Here is a 19,410-nt window from a genome sequence, read left to right as displayed (position 1 = left end):
TGAGGCCGAATTTAATATTTCCCCAAGTGATTAAAGTAGGAAGCTGAACCTAGATGGAAGGGCCACAAAGACAAATTACGATTATAAGTAAGGTCTTTGTAAGAAGCTCTCAACGGAAGGTTGTGCTAATAAATTCTAAATTTCTCCTGACTGATTATAGTAGGGGGCTGAATCTTCGTGGGAGGGCCAGTGGAGAACTTTAATTTCTTAATAATAGGGGGCTCCATGCGGTCATTGAAGCCGTCTACTCTGTAGCGGGTTTGGGAGTCCTCCCTCAGGAAAATAAATTTAGATGTCCAATTGAGCTTTCTGAGGCTTATTTAGACTTTAACTTAGGGCTATATAAGTAGCCCCAAACGAAAGGTTTTGTTAATAAATATTTTTAGGAGGTTGAAAAGGTGGGAGGGGTGGATATACCCGTAGTAGTGGCTAAAGTTTGCCCGATTGAATGCAAAGAAACCCCCAACTGAACTATTTCTCCCAACTGACGATCGGAAGAGGGGGACCATGCCCCTCCCCATTCCCATGTTTTCACGCCACTGATTCTACACTATTAGATAACTTCCATAAATCTAATTCAATAGACTCACAAATATCATACGCACAAAACAGTTTCCGTGTCTGAGGTATGTCTTCTATTCAAAATTCGACTGAAAAAAATATACATGCATGACATGTGAGTTTAGAAAACACTACTGTGATATTTTACACAAACGATCGTAGACTATATTGATTTCTTTCAGAGCCGTTTGTCAGTGCTTTAGGTGATAATGAAACGTCATCTCATGTTTCAATGATTTATATCATCACATGAGTTTACGTAGAATCATGGTTTCATGATGTCATTGTTTTTCACGTATTTATAATTTCATAATTTTCATATTATTTCATTATTTTTATGATGTTATTCCTTTTTTGATACAGCAATTTCAGTCTTTCTTTCTTTTCTTTTTTTTTTGTTATATTTAATATTACAATATGATATGATGACAAATAATCATAAACAATAATCAAATAATCATAATCAAATAATCATAATCAATAATCATAAACAATAATCATAATATGATGAAGACAATAAGTATCTCTAACTTAAACGAGTTCTTAATTCGAGTACAAAATACACAGTATAATAGATACATAGTGAAATTATCAAAAGGTATACCAAGATTATTGTCAAATGCAATTTATCAACCACAGCTTATGTCAAGTTTCCTCAGGAGAGTTTTATTTTTCTTTGGTAATGCGATAAACATCAACTAGACATAACATATTATACTGAACTCAGCTTGATAGTAGACTTAGAAACCATCAATACAAAATGTCATGGTCCATTTGTTGTTGTAATTTAAAGCAGGTTCCATAAGTTGATTCATACATAGTTAGTTATAAAAATTAGCAATTCATTATCATGACTTGTCAAATTTCAAAGGAGAGACAAAATTAATTTCAGTCGTAGTGAGTTTGGTTCAAACTCTGGAAACAAACAACTAAACGCAGACAACTGATTAAAGTACATTTACCGGGTACAAACTGCGCAAGTAACCTCGTACCCATCAGTATAATGTTCACAAGGTAGTCCAGTACGTGAGTTGCCACAATGTACTTCTGTTGGATAAAATAGAGCGCCGTCTGAATTCCCTGTAGAGGACGATGAGGTGAGAGTAGCAGAATGATCAACACAAGCCCACTCTGATCGATAATAGATGTAGGATTGTGCCATCAGATAGCCGTAATATTCTCTCGTCCAGCCGTCAGGACAGTCAATGCGAGCAGGTTGCATAAACGCCACGCTTCGTTCAGAGACTGAGCAGACAGCACAGGGTACATCTCCGTTATCCAAACCACTAAAAGGCGGGAAATTTACAACTTCGTATTCTGCGCCATACATATATGCCCGCCATGTATTGACACCAGCATCTGGTCTGTCGTATGTAGGATTACGTGGTAGACAAACATAATTGGCTCCTCCACCTTTCTGGTCGTAGTAAGCACCTGCTGCATAACCTGACAAAAGACAAGTAACGTGGACATATAGAATGATCGTTATCATCATCTTCATCACCATGATCATCATCATCATCATTAACATGATGATGATGATGATGATAACGATGATGATGATGATAACGGTGATGATGATGATAATGATGTTGATGATGATGATGATGATGATGATGATGATGATGATGATGATGATGATGATGATGATGTTGATGATGATGATACCAGTAACTCACTTCTTGAGCTTATATATTATTTAATACTTCCTTTCATTTTATTTTTAATTTGACATATTTTTGATATGATAGAAGTGATGTTTGCACAATTAAAGTTGTTACAATCTGCATGTTTCTAATGACACAAATGATATCATTCGGATTACCTTCATAAACCAACTGGGCAGTGCCCTCACATGTCCTACTTCCCCATCTGGTGTAATGTGTTTTGGAAGTTGTTCCGCTTCCACTTACGCCTGAGTCACCCTTCGTACCTGAGAAAGCAAAACGAAAATAATTGTTAGATCGGTTAAGAGGCATTCCTTCCCTTTTCTCTCCACAAAGACTGCAAAGATATTTATGGAAATATTTTGAGGTCAGACAGTATACAGAAAAGGGAACAATGTTGTTAATGCTTTGATTTGTATACCAATGTTTCATCAACTTGTTTTAACATGTACTCTACCTTGGACACCAATTCTTCCTTGCATCCCCTTGGCGCCTTTACTTCCTCTCTGGCCAGAATCTCCTTCTGTTCCTTTGACACCTTTAGGTCCAATGTCCCCATTGGGACCAATTGTTCCAGGAAGACCTGTGGAACCGCGATCCCCTTTTGATCCTCTGTCACCAGGGGACCCCCTTTGTCCCGGGCGCCTGGTTGCCCATCTCGACCTGGTACGAGGAGGAATGGTCTCTGTGGGCAAGCCTCCACGTAACAAGTACCATTCATTTCTAGGGATGGTGCTACGGTATCTGTAGTAATAAAGACAGTAATGTATATTTACTCAGCGCATATTTCTCTTAACAGCATAGTCAATGATGTACTCATAACCAACGGTTATATTACGTAACCAAAAGATTGCCCGATAAACCAACAACAAATCACACTATCATTTAAACGGGGTGGGGGATGGGGGATGGGGGTGTCTTTGATTGATGAAACTTCTGCTGCATATTTCGTTCTCAGTGTGTATTGTAGTTTGATCAAAGTAGTAATCTTATCAAACATGCCCTTGTGACAATTGTCTCTCTCTAGGATTCATACAATGAATATTTATCAGTATTATTTATTTAGTTCAAGAGAATCCAAAACATAATATAATCATACACGTAACGAAGAATATTATAACATTTACTTTACAATGTACCTGGTACGCCTAAGTCTCCCCGGCTTCGTTTCTTGCGATCCGAGACCTTTTGTCCGAGTGTGGTCTCACTTTTCATCATGTGCTCTGATGGATAATGATATTCACGGAACATAACGATATTTATGGAAAGTAGTTACAGTAAATATTTACGGAAAGTATAGAAATTTACGGAAAGCAGTTGGAAAACTTTCAAAAAATTTAAATACTTTATTTATTTCTGAATTAGATCAAATTGTAATGATCACATTATCTTTCATCATATCATTTAGTAGAAGCTATTGCGTTTGGTCTTTTTATTAAATTTATTTTTGCAAACGTATTAGAAAACATGACAGTTTTAACCGGAATGATCACTACCTATCTCTGTAGAAATGACCTGCTTTGTCCTCGGTGGCTAGAATGTTATAAATGGATGCAACCCGTTACTATATCTTTATTGCAGCTGGGCTCTATTCAGGTTGGGAACTACGAAAATTATACAATATACATGATTTAAATATACTTTACGTCCATGCCGGTCCAGCTAGAGTTTGTCTATACTACGGCTCGAAACACAACATGCAGAAATGTCACAGGTTCTTTCAAAATCAACATCCTTTGCATGTTGTGTTTATTATAAGATAAATATCTCATCTTGTAAAAATTAAATTAGTCTACATCAAGTTTCAAAGTTGAAAATGTACCTGCTAATTTTTCTGTAACCTCGCTACTTTCTTCTTTCTGATGTGTCTGATGCAGCGAAACTTTTTGAGCGAACTCTTCCACCAATCTTCTGGTTTCTTGTTCTCGTTTATTAAGTCCAGCAAGCACATCCTGTAAACGGGTGATAAGAAGGGTTATAAATTTAATGAAACTTGAAAGCCTAGCGAGAAGTTAATTGAGGAATTTTGCATTTTTTTACCATCTTGCGATATCGGTGATTAATTTAAAGTGTTCAGTAAGATTCAACTTCTAATCTTCTAGATTAACGGAGTTTATTTATTATTATAAAGTTGTCAATACCATTCGATTAATGTAATGTCACCTTTTCCCACTGGACGGTATTTCGTAGCTAATATTTAATACGCTAAACAACAAACTGTGAAACATTTGATACCGATCAAAACAACTTTAAAATTTTTAGTTGATTTGGAGTCATGTTTACCAATAACTCTTAAGAGTTTTCAAACAAAAACTAACGATTGCGTACCGCATTTTTGTAAACATATTTCCGGTGGCAAAAGTTGACTGCTTAGCTGAAATTGTTCTGCATCACTATAGGCTTTTTCTGTGGTAAACATATGATTTCACAGTTGTTCAAATTTGAACTTGAAGGCATTATCCAACTGAGACATTGTTTTTTAAAGGAAAAATCACTGTTACAAGATTTGTTCTTGTTCAAGTTAAACATTTTCAATGCTAGTCATATGGGTGATCACTCTTTCTTGACCTAAACAAATCTCCGGGCATTCTTTTGCCCATATCATCATTTTTTTCTCTTAAATAATTCTTTAGAATTATATGTATGAACAAAGTATGACATCAATTCGGAAGTTTTAATCTACTTGGTAGGGTTTTATTGGCTAAGAATTGAATCAGGTTTTGACACATGCATATTTATTTCGAGTGTCTGGGTATATTTTCTCTTGTACTTACAACTCGCATATGAAAAGTAAGCAACTTACATCTAACTTTCCCATCATGATGTTACTATCATGTTCCAACTTGGCGTTGTCTACTTTCGTTAGGTCTTCAAACTCCTGATATGGAAGGTCGTCTGCTAAAACACCATTTAAATAAAGCACACAGCACATCCAAAGATAAATGATGGATAAATCCTCCATGTTTAATCCTTGGTCTAATTTTGAATTTTGAAAAAAAGTGCGAACTAACAAACGAAATTCACCATTGATAACGTATTTAACAAATTGACTAGTTTCGCGAACAAAGTCCAGTCTTTCGCAAATTTCCATACAATAAGGAAGTAGTCAGAGTGATTCAAACGTGTCTGGTATTTCTTTCCACCAATGATAATCGATGTTACATCAACATGAAGTAAAGGTCATCTGTTTATCTGTTAACGTCGTTAATTCGCTCAGTATGTCGAAAGCTCCGCCTTCCGATATGTTCCTTGTGTATTAGCTTTCCGTCTCCTTCAACTCCTAGGGATTGAAAAAACAATTCCAAAAGTTCTCCTTTTTGGGGGAAATTAAGGAAATACCTGAACAAATTTGATCCGAGTGACATTTCGTTGTTTTAATAACGTTTATATCAATACCAGGAAGGAAGGAAAGAACGTTTGAACTATATACTGATCATATATTCACGTATAGCATAATGTATATGAAGTAAACAGCTACTTGCATATATGAATCTCATGATTCTGATGAAAAAAATATTAATACCAGGAAGGAAGAGAAGAACGAGTGAAATGCTGACAAAGTACACTACCGTGCCTGATTAGTTTTTAACGAATAACATGTATATATGAAGCAAACAATTTTCTGAATTGATACCTAAATATCTATATTCTGAACAAAAACATTAATCAAAATAAAATAAAACTGTTACCAAACTGCTTATCCACTAGAGAGCTTGTGTAGGAGAATGTGTAAATCCATTCATCTCTTTGTGTTCACCATACTCATTAACCTGTCTGTATTCTCACTAATTCTATCTAGGGTTTTATATGGTGCATCCACACTGACTTTGAAGTCGGGTGATTTGAAGAAGTATAACAGTCTGGGAAGGTCAATCTGGCGTGCGAAAAAATAGCTCGTCGTAATGATTTGAAGAAACAAAGAGACTCAAAAGAGTGATCCTAGAAACGATAGGTTTAACATTTGAAACCGCTTTATTTTTTGCCCCTTGGATGTCACCAAATACAACATAAATACAGAACACTGAAATACAACAAATATGAAAACACTGGCACCAATTCGTGGGAGAACACTAAAGAGGAAGGTTGACGTGCACTATGATACTACAGTATGTCAATCAACGGGAACTGTCAATCAACAATCACCAATCTACTTGTCCACTTTACTTGAAATAAATCCGTGCGATGTATTTTCATATAGTGATAGAAGAGGGATGAAATTACATTGATTCAATTTTCAATTCTTATATGCTAGCAATAAAGCTTTATACAAGACGCAAACTGCAGGGAAATCTTCAAAACAGTTGACTTGTATTCAAATTATTCAATAATTAGGAAACTCAAATGAAATTGGTCTTGTAAAGCTAATGATTTTCACTGCCACAAAAACACTCCTAAAATATTACTCATAGTTAACGAATTGCTCCAAGGATTCAGTGACAAGTGAAGATGAAAACTTCCCAAGTAGTCGTCACCTATACAAGCGAGCAGTCAAGTAAAGAACACATGACAATCTGGAGGAACAATGTCCATGAAGCGTTTTAATTTGGGATCTATATGAAAAACAAATTTAACATGCTCCTTATGAAGGAGTGTGAGGAGCTGGAGAGTAAATACCTATGATGGATGCCTTAAAATCTGGGGAGAATCTACAGACAGAAAAAAAGTTATAAGAGACTTTATCAAGAGCTTAGCAGAGTAAAAAATTCAAACTTTTAGATGACATGATTTAGCCACTCGTTAGTTGGAAGGTTTTGCCGCGTGCCCTCCTCCAACCCCCTCGAATCAAAAGATAAAGAGGAAAAAAGCGAGAGGCATATAGAATGTACAACTTGTTACCAGATAGTCAAAAAGCTTAGCAATTCTTTGCTACCTTTACACATTTAATGTAACATCGCACACAAGATCTTCAAAATTGCTATTACATTTAATTTCCTAGAACATTTAGGTTACTAATTTGATAAGCTTTATTCCTGGATTGATTGGCACAATGTTATAACAAGGCAACTAATGAAATCAAATCAAAATTTGTAGAAGAACAAAACGTTATTTTCTGGAGATTTCGGAATCATTGACAGTACACTTTTGGTACAAAAAGTTTGAACTTCAAACGAACATGAAATTATCATGAAGGAAATAAAATTTAAAAAATCAGTGGGAGACATACATCATTCTCCTATTGTACATGATGAAAATGCATTTACCGTTGATATATTCTAGTAATGCTTCTGTTAGTATAGAATTACATCAAACAGGATGAAGAAAGGTCAAACTTACCAAAATTATAACCGCATGTTATTGTGTGGATCTCAAATGACAACCAGCACATTCAAAAACTGCTGATCGAGTTCCCTTGGCTATGACGTACGCACCGTGCTTGTTCTGTGTTTAGGTAAACATTACTTGCGTCGCTTAACCATACCAGCTAAGTGAATTGAAACAAAGAGGAACATACTACTATATCATTGGAAACGTTTTCTATCGCTTTGAAAAGGAAGAACAATATGGGAACGCAGATTCCATTACGTTTGTTTCTGCTGTCCAGTTGCATCTGTTTGTTACCGTTTGGGTTAGGTAATTACTCCTGATTTTGCTTTAATTTTATAACTTATAACTTTGTTCCTTGTCACGATCATGTTTCCTCTTTAAACGCTTTTCCTAAATAAGGCACCCGCACGGCCCCACAGGTTAGTGGTCAATAATTTTGTCGACGTATTGGTTATAATATTAATAATAAAGAAATGTCCACATGTGAGAGATATCAAGCCTTTTGTAATACGTTATATTGCAAAAGTTATCTTCTTTTCTCAACAGTTATACAATCAGTTTCTTTCAGGATAGAATGACACCGAAGATACAATATATCATCGTTAATATTTCTAAATAATAGTTTTCAAGATGAAATTTGAATTTATTTAATCTTATTTTTAGGCAGTATTGCCTACCTAATGCGCATTACGCCATATGTGTTTGGGTCCATTTATTTAAAGTATAATATAGGAAAAATTATAACATATTTTACAAGTATATGCTTTGTCAATCATTTGCTGAGTGTTTAGAATTACATAGAACGTTAGATTTATTTATGTAATGATTATACCCAAAGGTGTCAATATTGTTATTTTTACAAGGTCTACCTTATCCGACGGTGGCTCAATTTCGTTGTGACGAAAATCACACTGTTCCACAATTTTTCCGATGTGACGGCATGGCCGACTGTGTTAACGGCGAAGACGAAGAAAATTGTGGTAAGATATTTAAAACTTATAAACAAGATACAACACTTCCAATACGGTGAATTATTAAACATACAACCATAAAATCGCAATAAAGAAGTTAAGTACGGTTACAGAGACTTGTGAACGTATACTGGTTAAAAAGACCGAGGTTTCAGTTAATACCAAAGGTAAATGCATTTCTCTAGAATGTGTTAATCCCCTACTGCATAACATCGCTAGCCTTTTTACAGGATACGACACATGTCTAAGAGTTATCAATAATCTCACTACCGGCGTCCCAAGTGAAGTTGTATTGGTATCTATGGTTGTTACATCTTTTTACACCAAAACCCCTCTCGCCAACGGGGTAATCGCTTGTGAGGAAATGTTACGTATACATTCTTTTGATATTTTACTTTGTAATAATATCTCAAAGATGATCCATACTCTCTTTAGTATGATAACGACCCTTATTCCTGCATTGCGTTAACCACATCTTCTCAAGCGGTTGCTGGTATTCTTCACACTTTTCGTCTCTCCATCTGTCTCGCAAGGGTGATATCGGTTGTTAAGTTGTCAAGTGTGTAAGTATATTACGGTTGGAGCCAAAATAAATATCCGTAATGTTAAATTTCCCGAAACGCCGCCAAAGTGATTGTGAAAATGTCATATACACATCTCACTGTAACGTTTGTGATTATGGCATACATGTTGTTGAATCAGACTCCAAATTTCGCTTACGTTTCAATAACCATAAACAAAAATACACCTAAAACTGTCCCATGCAGTTTTAATTTTCAGAACCATCCTCTTCATCTGTTTGATAACCTAAAACTCACTTTGGTGTAACAAAGCTTCTCTTAATATGTAGAAACGTAAACAGCTCGAGCCCAATAGAATTCTTAAGACTAATTCACATTTGGTAGACCTTAACAGAGGCATGTGTCTATATATTTTTAAACCATTATAATTGTACAAGTTTCTTTAAACGTATTTAGCTTCTTTGTTTCTTGTGTTTGATTGTTGAGTTTATATTTCATTGGTTTCACACCGTTATTTCTTGTATGCTTTGTTGTTCAGTTATTTGTGCTCATTTTCATGTTTCGGCTTTGCCAAGTTGACAAGTTACACGATGTATCGGACGGACAAAAAGGCTCGCTCTTTTGAATTTTTGGCTAAATTTGAAGAAGAAAAAATGATCAGAAAATACTAAAAAAAAATCAACTGAATTGGCTCTTAGAACTTCCATACCAATGTAGTGTAGTTTATTAACTTGCGTTTACACTGCAGAAACTGCGGTGATGAATTGACGCCAATCTTGGAATAAATAAATAAATAAATAAGAGTTATAGTTTTAACCATACCAGCTAAGTGAATTGAAACAAAGAGGAACATACTACTATATCATTGGAAACGTTTTCTATCGCTTTGAAAAGGAAGAACAATATGGGAACGCAGATTCCATTACGTTTGTTTCTGCTGTCCAGTTGCATCTGTTTGTTACCGTTTGGGTTAGGTAATTACTCCTGATTTTGCTTTAATTTTATAACTTATAACTTTTTCCTTGTCACGATCATGTTTCCTCTTTAAACGCTTTTCCTAAATAAGGCACCCGCACGGCCCCACAGGTTAGTGGTCAATAATTTTGTCGACGTATTGGTTATAATATTAATAATAAAGAAATGTCCACATGTGAGAGATATCTAGCCTTTTGTAATACGTTATATTGCAAAAGTTATCTTCTTTTCTCAACAGTATACAATCAGTTTCTTTCAGGATAGAATGACACCGAAGATACAATATATCATCGTTAATATTTCTAAATAATAGTTTTCAAGATGAAATTTGAATTGATTTAATCTTATTTTTAGGCAGTATAGCCTACCTAATGCGCATTACGCCATATGTGTTTGGGTCCATTTATTTAAAGTATAATATAGGAAAAATTATAACATATTTTACAAGTATATGCTTTGTCAATCATTTGCTGAGTGTTTAGAATTACATAGAACGTTAGATTTATTTATGTAATGATTATACCCAAAGGTGTTAATATTGTTATTTTTACAAGGTCTTCCATATCCGACGGTGGCTCAATTTCGCTGTGACGAAAATCACACTGTTCCACAATTTTTCCGATGTGACGGCATGGCCGACTGTGTTAACGGCGAAGACGAAGAAAATTGTGGTAAGATATTTAAAACTTATAAACAAGATACAACACTTCCAATACGGTGAATTATTAAACATACAACCATAAAATCGCAATAAAGAAGTTAAGTACGGTTACAGAGACTTGTGAACGTATACTGGTTAAAAAGACCGAGGTTTCAGTTAATACCAAAGGTAAATGCATCTCTCTAGAATGTGTTAATCCCCTACTGCATAACATCGCTAGCCCTTTTACAGGATACGACACATGTCTAAGAGTTATCAATAATCTCACTACCGGCGTCCCAAGTGAAGTTGTATTGGTATCTATGGTTGTTACATCTTTTTACACCAAAACCCCTCTCGCCAACGGGGTAATCGCTTGTGAGGAAATGTTACGTAGACATTCTTTTGATATTTTACTTTGTAATAATATCTCAAAGATGATCCATACTCTCTTTAGTATGATAACGACCCTTATTCCTGCATTGCGTTAACCACATCTTCTCAAGCGGTTGCTGGTATTCTTCACACTTTTCGTCTCTCTATCTGTCTCGCAAGGGTGATATCGGTTGTTAAGTTGTCAAGTGTGTAAGTATATTACGGTTGGAGCCAAAATAAATATCCGTAATGTTAAATTTCCCGAAACGCCGCCAAAGTGATTGTGAAAATGTCATAAACACATCTCACTGTAACGTTTATGATTATGGCATACATGTTGTTGAATCAGACTCCAAATTTCGCTTAAGTTTCAATAACCATAAACAAAAATACACCTAAAAATGTCCCATGCAGTTTTAATTTTTAGAACCACTTTCTTGATCTGTTCAATAACATAAAACTCACTTTGGTATAACAAAGTTTTTCTTAATATGGACAAAAACTTAAACAGCTCGAGCCCAATAGAATTCTTAAGACTAATTCACATTTGGTAGACCTTAACAGAGGCATGGGTCTTTATATTTAACCATTATAATTGTACAAGTTTCTTTAAACGTATTTAGCTTCTTTGTTTCTTGTGTTTGATTGTTGAATTTATATTTCATTGGTTTCACATCGTTATTTCTTGTATGCTTTGTTGCTCAGTTATTTGTGCTCATTTCATGTTTCGGCTTTGGCAAGTTGACAAGTTACACGATGTATCGGACGGACAAAAAGGCTCGCTCTTTTGCATTTTTGGCTAAATTTTAAGAAGAAAAAATGATCATAAAATACTAAAAAAAATCAACTGAATTGGCTCTTAGAACTTCCATACCAATGTAGTGTAGTTTATTAACTTCCGTTTACACTGCAGAAACTGCGGTGATGAATTGACGCCAATCTTGGAATAAATAAATAAATAAGAGTTATAGTTTTAACCATACCAGCTAAGTGAATTGAAACAAAGATGAACATACTACTATATCAATGGAAACGTTTTCTATCGCTTTGAAAAGGAAGAACAATATGGGAACGCAGATTCCATTACGTTTGTTTCTGCTGTCCAGTTGCACCAGTTTGTTACCGTTTGGGTTAGGTAATTACTCCTGATTTTGCTTATTGTATCACTTATAACTTTGTTCCTTGTTACGATCATGTTTCCTCTGTAAACGCTTTTCCTAAATAAGGCACCCGCACGGCCCCACAGGTTAGTGGTCAATAAATTTGTCGACGTATTGGTTATAATATTAATAATAAAGAAATGTCCACATGTGAGAGATATCAAGCCTTTTGTAATACGTTATATTGCAAAAGTTATCTTCTTTTCTCAACAGTATACAATCAGTTTCTTTCAGGATAGAAAGACACCGAAGATACAATATATCATCGTTAATATTTCTAAATAATAGTTTTCAAGATGAAATTTGAATTTATTTAATGTTATTTTTAGGCAGTATAGCCTACCTAATGCGCATTACGCCATATGTGTTTGGGTCCATTTATTTAAAGTATAATGTAGGAAAAATTATAACATATTTTACAAGTATATGCTTTGTCAATCATTTGCTGAGTATTTAGAATTACATCGAACGTTAGATTTATTTATGGAATGATTATACCCAAAGGTGTCAATATTGTTATTTTTACAAGGTCTGCCATATCCGACGGTGGCTCAATTTCGTTGTGACGAAAATATCACTGTTCCACAATCATTCCGATGTGACGGCACGGCCGACTGTGTTAACGGCGAAGACGAAGAAAATTGTGGTAAGATATTTAAAACTTATAAACAAGATACAACACTTCCAATACGGTGAATTATTAAACATACAACAATAAAATCGCAATAAAGAAGTTAAGTACGGTTACAGAGACTTGTGAACGTATACTGGTTAAAAAGACCGAGGTTTCAGTTAATACCAAAGGTAAATGCGTCTCTCTAGAATGTGTTAATCCCCTACTGCATAACATCGCTAGCCCTTTTACAGGATACGACACATGTCTAAGAGTTATCAATAATCTCACTACCGGCGTCCCAAGTGAAGTTGTATTGGTTTCTATGGTTGTTACATCTTTTTACACCAAAACCCCTCTCGCCAACGGGGTAATCGCTTGTGAGGAAATTTTACGTATACATTCTTTTGATATTTTACTTTGTAATAATATCTCAAAGATGATCCATACTCTCTTTAGTATGATAACGACCCTTATTCCTGCATTGCGTTAACCACATCTTCTCAAGCGGTTGCTGGTATTCTTCACACTTTTCGTCTCTCCATCTGTCTCGCAAAGGTGATATCGGTTGTTAAGTTGTCAAGTGTGTAAGTATATTACGGTTGGAGCCAAAATAAATATCCGTAATGTTAAATTTCCCGAAACGCCGCCAAAGTGATTCTGAAAATGTCATATACACATCTCACTGTAACGTTTGTGATTATGGCATACATGTTGTTGAATCAGACTCCAAATTTCGCTTACGTTTCAATAACCATAACAAACAAACAAAATACACCTAAAAGTGTCCCCATGAAGTTTGAATTTTAAGGACCACTCTCTTGATCTGTTCAATAACATAAAACTCACTTTGGTTTAACAAAGTTTTTCTTAATATGGACAAAAACTTAAACAGCTCGAGCCCAATAGAATTCTTAAGACTAATTCACATTTGGTAGACCTTAACAGAGGCATGTGTCTATATATTTAACCATTATAATTGTACAAGTTTCTTTAAACGTATTTAGCTTCTTTGTTTCTTGTGTTTGATTGTTGAATTTATATTTCATTGGTTTCACATCGTTATTTCTTGTATACTTTGTTGTTCAGTTATTTGTGCTCATTTCATGTTTCGGCTTTGGCAAGTTGACAAGTTACACGATGTATCGGACGGACAAAAAGGCTCGCTCTTTTGCATTTTTGGCTAAATTTTAAGAAGAAAAAATGATCATAAAATACTAAAAAAAATCAACTGAATTGGCTCTTAGAACTTCCATACCAATGTAGTGTAGTTTATTAACTTGCGTTTACACTGCAGAAACTGCGGTGATGAATTGACGCCAATCTTGGAATAAATAAATAAATAAGAGTTATAGTTTTAACCATACCAGCTAAGTGAATTGAAACAAAGAGGAACATACTACTATATCATTGGAAACGTTTTCTATCGCTTTGAAAAGGAAGAACAATATGGGAACGCAGATTCCATTACGTTTGTTTCTGCTGTCCATTTGCATCTGTTTGTTACCGTTTGGGTTAGGTAATTACTCCTGATTTTGCTTTAATTGTATCACTTATAACTTTGTTCCTTGTCACGATCATGTTTCCTCTTTAAACGCTTTTCCTAAATAAGGCACCCGCACGGCCCCACAGGTTAGTGGTCAATAAATTTGTCGACGTATTGGTTATAATATTAATAATAAAGAAATGTCCACATGTGAGAGATATCAAGCCTTTTGTAATACGTTATATTGCAAAAGTTATCTTCTTTTCTCAACAGTATACAATCAGTTTCTTTCAGGATAGAATGACACCGAAGATACAATATATCATCGTTAATATTTCTAAATTATAGTTTTCAAGATGAAATTTGAATTTATTTAATCTTATTTTTAGGCAGTATAGCCTACCTAATGCGCATTACGCCATATGTGTTTGGGTCCATTTATTTAAAGTATAATATAGGAAAAATTATAACATATTTTACAAGTATGCTTTGTCAATCATTTGCTGAGTACTTAGAATTACATAGAACGTTAGATTTATTTATGGAATGATTATACCCAAAGGTGTCAATATTGTTATTTTTACAAGGTCTGCCATGTCGGACGATGGCTTATTTTCGTTGTGACGAAAATATCAATCTTCCACAATTATTCCGATGTGACGGCGTGGCCGACTGTGTTAACGGCGAAGACGAAGAAAATTGTGGTAAGATATTTAAAACTTATAAACAAGATACAACACTTCCAATACGGTGAATTATTAAACATACAACCATAAAATCGCAATAAAGAAGTTAAGTACGGTTACAGAGACTTGTGAACGTATACTGGTTAAAAAGACCGAGTTTTAGTTAATACCAAAGGTAAATGCATCTCTCTAGAATGTGTCAATCCCCTACTGCATAACATCGCTAGACCTTTTACAGGATACGACACATGTCTAAGAGTTATCAATAATCTCACTACCGGCGTCCCAAGTGAAGTTGTATTGGTTTCTATGGTTGTTACATCTTTTTACACCAAAACCCCTCTCGCCAACGGGGTAATCGCTTGTGAGGAAATGTTACGTATACATTCTTTTGATATTTTACTTTGTAATAATATCTCAAAGATGATCCATACTCTCTTTAGTATGATAACGACCCTTATTCCTGCATTGCGCTAATCACATCTTCTCAAGCGGTTGCTGGTATTCTTCACACTTTTCGTCTCTCCATCTGTCTCGCAAAGGTGATATCGGTTGTTAAGTTGTCAAGTGTGTAAGTATATTACGGTTGGAGCCAAAATAAATATCCGTAATGTTAAATTTCCCGAAACGCCGCCAAAGTGATTGTGAAAATGTCATATACACATCTCACTGTAACGTTTGTGATTATGGCATACATGTTGTTGAATCAGACTCCAAATTTCGCTTACGTTTCAATAACCATAAACAAAAGTACACCTAAAAATGTCCCATGCAGTTTTAATTTTCAGAACCATCCTCTTCATCTGTTTGATAACTTAAAACTCACTTTGGTGTTACAAAGCTTTTCTTAATATGTAGAACCGTAAACAGCTCGAGCCCAATAGAGTTCTTAAGACTAATTCACATTTGGTAGACCTTAACAGAGGCATGTGTCTATATATTTAACCAATATAATTGTACAAGTTTCTTTAAACGTATTTAGCTTCTTCGTTTCTTGTGTTTGTTTGTTGAGTTTATATTTCATTGGTTTCACACCGTTATTTCTTGTATGCTTTGTTGCTCAGTTATTTGTGCTCATTTTCATGTTTCGGCTTTGGCAAGTTGACAAGTTACACGATGTATCGGACGGACAAAAAGGCTCGCTCTTTTGAATTTTTGGCTAAATTTGAAGAAGAAAAAATGATCATAAAATACTAAAAAAAAATCAACTGAATTGGCTCTTAGAACTTCCATACCAATGTAGTGTAGTTTATTATCTTGCGTATACACTGCAGAAACTGCGGTGATGAATTGACGCCAATCTTGGAATAAATAAATAAATAAATATGAGTTATAGTTTTATGCGTCTCGTGTGTAAACAGAATTTCCACGTGAACAGACTCTACTATATGAAAGCAAGCGCAAGGAACGAACGTTCCTACTCCTTAACAAGCAGCCAGAATATAATTTCCTATTTGTTGCTTTTAAATGTGATTAAGGTTGTGAAACTTACTTTATTTCATCATGATTGCAGAATCAACTGTACCGATAACAGATCAGACAACCGACGATGACAGTTCAATCCAACCGGAGTATAGCAGTTTAGCAGGTACGACAGGTAGTGGGGAAGCAGGTTTCAAACTCCGCATATTTTGAGGCATGTTTATGTAATAAATTAAGTCGACCAAAATGAAAAGTAGAGATAATTAGAGTCAGAGGTAAGGAATGAGATTACATTTAATTCTGAACTTTGTGCAAGTAAGAGTGGTCAATAAGAAGGTTACAGCAGAAAGACCAGTTGTAAGTCTTATTGCATGCTCTTATAATGCAAATATAATTACTGGTATGATTTTTTTTGTTTTTGAAATTTAAATGCCAAAAATATTGTTTAAATATGTGTAGTGCTATTAATGTATACCATGGATGCGTAAAATAAGGATAATGAATTTGTACATTGACATCACGACCTTTGGTAGGTCATGTTTACTTTATAATTCAGATGAGACAACTGTGTCGTTTATATATTTTGTGACTCAATTATTTACGACCAGGAACACAATGTTGAGCATATTTTGATAAACGTCCATGCAGTATTTTATAACAATAGTCATTTCTGTTTTGATTAAATGTCGAATTAAATAATTGTCATGTTCTTGTATAAAAGACATTGTTATCAAAACAGAGACGTCAATCGAGTGCAATTGTCATTGGTTTCAAAATCCAAACTTGACACCTGATATTTGTTGACTCTGCTAGTGTACTTAAAAGAACAGTTCAGATGTACATTTATTTTCTTGTCTGTAAAAGAAAACTTAAATAAGCGAAGCGAAACTTTAGCAAAAAGAACTTACTTATAATCGTGTGTCGCATTTTGCACCAATCGGGAGCTTAGAAAAAGGAGGTGCGCATCATACATGATATATCAATATCGACAAATATGTTGTGTTTGCCTTCAGTTTGCTTTTGTCTGCGGTGGCCATGGACTGTCTATGATATTTTACATACAGGGTTGCAAAGCTTTATCAGAATACCAGTGAATATGAGTGCATATATTCTTATGCATCCACTTGAAAATCTTAAGAGCAACCTCAAATAAAGAAAACAGAACAGGCAATGGTTTTGGACTGGTGCGTACTCTAGCAGTTCACTTGTTTTGCTTACAGTTCACGCTTGCTACATAAAGTATCCACTTTAAGATACCCTATATATACCATGGGTACCATGATTCTGTTTTGCTCCCAATGAGTGAAAATAACTTTAATATGTGCATGCGCACACATAAAATAACCAAAAATGTTTATAATAAGCTAATTACCGGTCTCTGCACGCCCCGTCGTCTATTATGAAGTGGCAAGCTATGAATTATCCAGTGAAAATAGTTTGGAATAAGATTTTTAGGCTGCCTTATACGGCTGTGAATGACCCCAAAGTATCATATTTACAATTGCGTTTTCTTCATCGTATTTTAGGCATAAATAGCTTGCTTTATAAAATGAAAATGGTTAATTCTCCACTTTGTTCATTTTGCAAGAATGCTGATGAAACGCTTATACATTTGTTTATAATTGTAGTCACGTTGAGCGATTCTGGGAGGCAGTGAATTCAAATTGCATTAAAACTAATTATTCTTTTAATTTGACCAACATTTGTTTTGGTGATTTTGGTGATATAGATAATCCTGTGAACTTTTTAATTTTGCATGCTAAAAAGTACATTTATACTTGTAGGTTGGATAACAAAATCCCACATGTGCACGAATTTTATTTTAAGTTTCGCTTTCAACTTGACCTGCACTATTTCATTTCTAAGCAAAACAACAATTTGTGTAACCTTAACGACTTCTATGATTTCTTTATGTAAGCTTCTTATGTAAGTCTTTTTGCTGATTCTTTTGTATTATGTGTTACGGTATTGTAAATAAATACAGTGGCCAAAAAAAATCGACAAATATGTTGTGTTTGCCTTCAGTTTGCTTTTGTCTGCGGTGGCCATGGACTGTCTATGATATGTTACTTACAGGGTTGCAAAGCTTTATCAGAATACCAGTGAATATGAGTGCATATATTCTTATGCATCCACTTGAAAATCTTAAGAGCAACCTCAAATAAATAAAACAGAACAGGCAATGTTTTTGGATTGGTGCGTACTCTAGCAGTTCACTTGTTTTGCTTACAGTTCACGCTTGCTACATAAAGTATCCACTTTAAGATACCCTATATATATTTCAAAACGTCACGAAGGAAGATAAATGAATTTACCACATATTCCTTCCTATGAATGGGTATATATATATATATATATATATATATATATATATATATATATATATATATATATATATATATATATATATATATACATATATCTATGTTATGCGCCATCGATCGATAGCGCTGCGCTATCTATGGATCCGTCGTTAGCGCAAGCATCGGTAGATCGCGCAGGTATCGATCGATGGCGCAGGCAGATCGACGGATTGTATGTCTAGTTTTGATAATGACAATGTTTTTTCTTAAACTTCAGGATAACGCCAAGTGCTGTTTAATGGACACGTCACCGATTTTTCTAAAAATTGCCCGTTTAATTATCATTTTCTATGTAAATATTTATGATAAATTCAATAAAATTTTATCAATTGATAGTGATACAATGAGTTCCAATAAATTGGTTGTATCATGGAGATATCCTCAATCCATTGCTGAATCAGGCATATATATCAGGTTGTATCATATCACTTCGGGCCTTGGTTCTAAGAAATCTGCTAAATTACTGATGTGATTGGGCCAACAGTGACTATCGACCTCATATAGTACTGATATATAGTGACGATATTCGTAAAATGGAAAAAAGAGCCAGCTTTTCGAAAACTAATGCAGGAGACAGTCGACCACCAAGCTGCTTCAACAAAGAGCCCAGTCATCAGCGCGGAGAAGTACGATGCCATAAAATCTCATCTTCTTCATCCAAGCATCAAGGTGGACTCGCACTTCCGACATTGGGTCAAACACGGA

General features: G+C 34.8%; 3 protein-coding genes across 5 annotated transcripts; 1 reads left to right on the top strand and 2 right to left on the bottom strand.

Annotated features, from left to right (window-relative positions):
* Window positions 1–1,519: 1,519 nt before the first annotated feature.
* Window positions 1,520–2,068, bottom strand: LOC139969282 (uncharacterized). The gene has a single exon (XM_071974198.1). It carries the CDS (start codon window positions 2,066–2,068, stop codon window positions 1,520–1,522), a length of 549 nt encoding a protein of 182 aa, XP_071830299.1.
* On the bottom strand, window positions 1,868–7,643 carry LOC139969147 (uncharacterized). Its single transcript, XM_071973975.1, has 7 exons — window positions 7,503–7,643; window positions 5,032–5,508; window positions 4,051–4,180; window positions 3,368–3,451; window positions 2,686–2,972; window positions 2,387–2,494; window positions 1,868–2,007 (listed from the first exon to the last, which is right to left on the bottom strand). The coding sequence occupies exons 2-6, from the start codon at window positions 5,317–5,319 to the stop codon at window positions 2,471–2,473; spliced, it is 813 nt and encodes a 270-aa protein (XP_071830076.1). The 5' UTR covers window positions 5,320–5,508; window positions 7,503–7,643; the 3' UTR covers window positions 1,868–2,007; window positions 2,387–2,470.
* On the top strand, window positions 7,580–18,347 carry LOC139969148 (uncharacterized). Of its 3 annotated transcripts, XM_071973977.1 has the most exons (6): window positions 7,580–7,799; window positions 8,357–8,473; window positions 10,515–10,631; window positions 12,665–12,781; window positions 14,822–14,938; window positions 16,434–18,347. In XM_071973977.1, exons 1-6 carry the CDS (start codon window positions 7,730–7,732, stop codon window positions 16,553–16,555), a joined length of 660 nt encoding a protein of 219 aa, XP_071830078.1. In that variant the 5' UTR covers window positions 7,580–7,729; the 3' UTR covers window positions 16,556–18,347. The 3 variants fall into 3 exon arrangements, with proteins under 3 accessions (XP_071830078.1, XP_071830080.1, XP_071830079.1); XM_071973979.1 differs by lacking the exon at window positions 12,665–12,781; XM_071973978.1 differs by lacking the exons at window positions 7,580–7,799; window positions 8,357–8,473 and adding an exon at window positions 9,794–9,959.
* Window positions 18,348–19,410: the final 1,063 nt, after the last annotated feature.

The sequence above is a fragment of the Apostichopus japonicus genome, chromosome 6, assembly GCF_037975245.1.
Source record: "Apostichopus japonicus isolate 1M-3 chromosome 6, ASM3797524v1, whole genome shotgun sequence".
NCBI lineage: Eukaryota > Metazoa > Echinodermata > Holothuroidea > Aspidochirotida > Stichopodidae > Apostichopus > Apostichopus japonicus.
The sequence above is the reverse complement of the archived record's forward strand: the minus strand, read 5'-3'. Positions and strand labels throughout refer to the sequence as shown.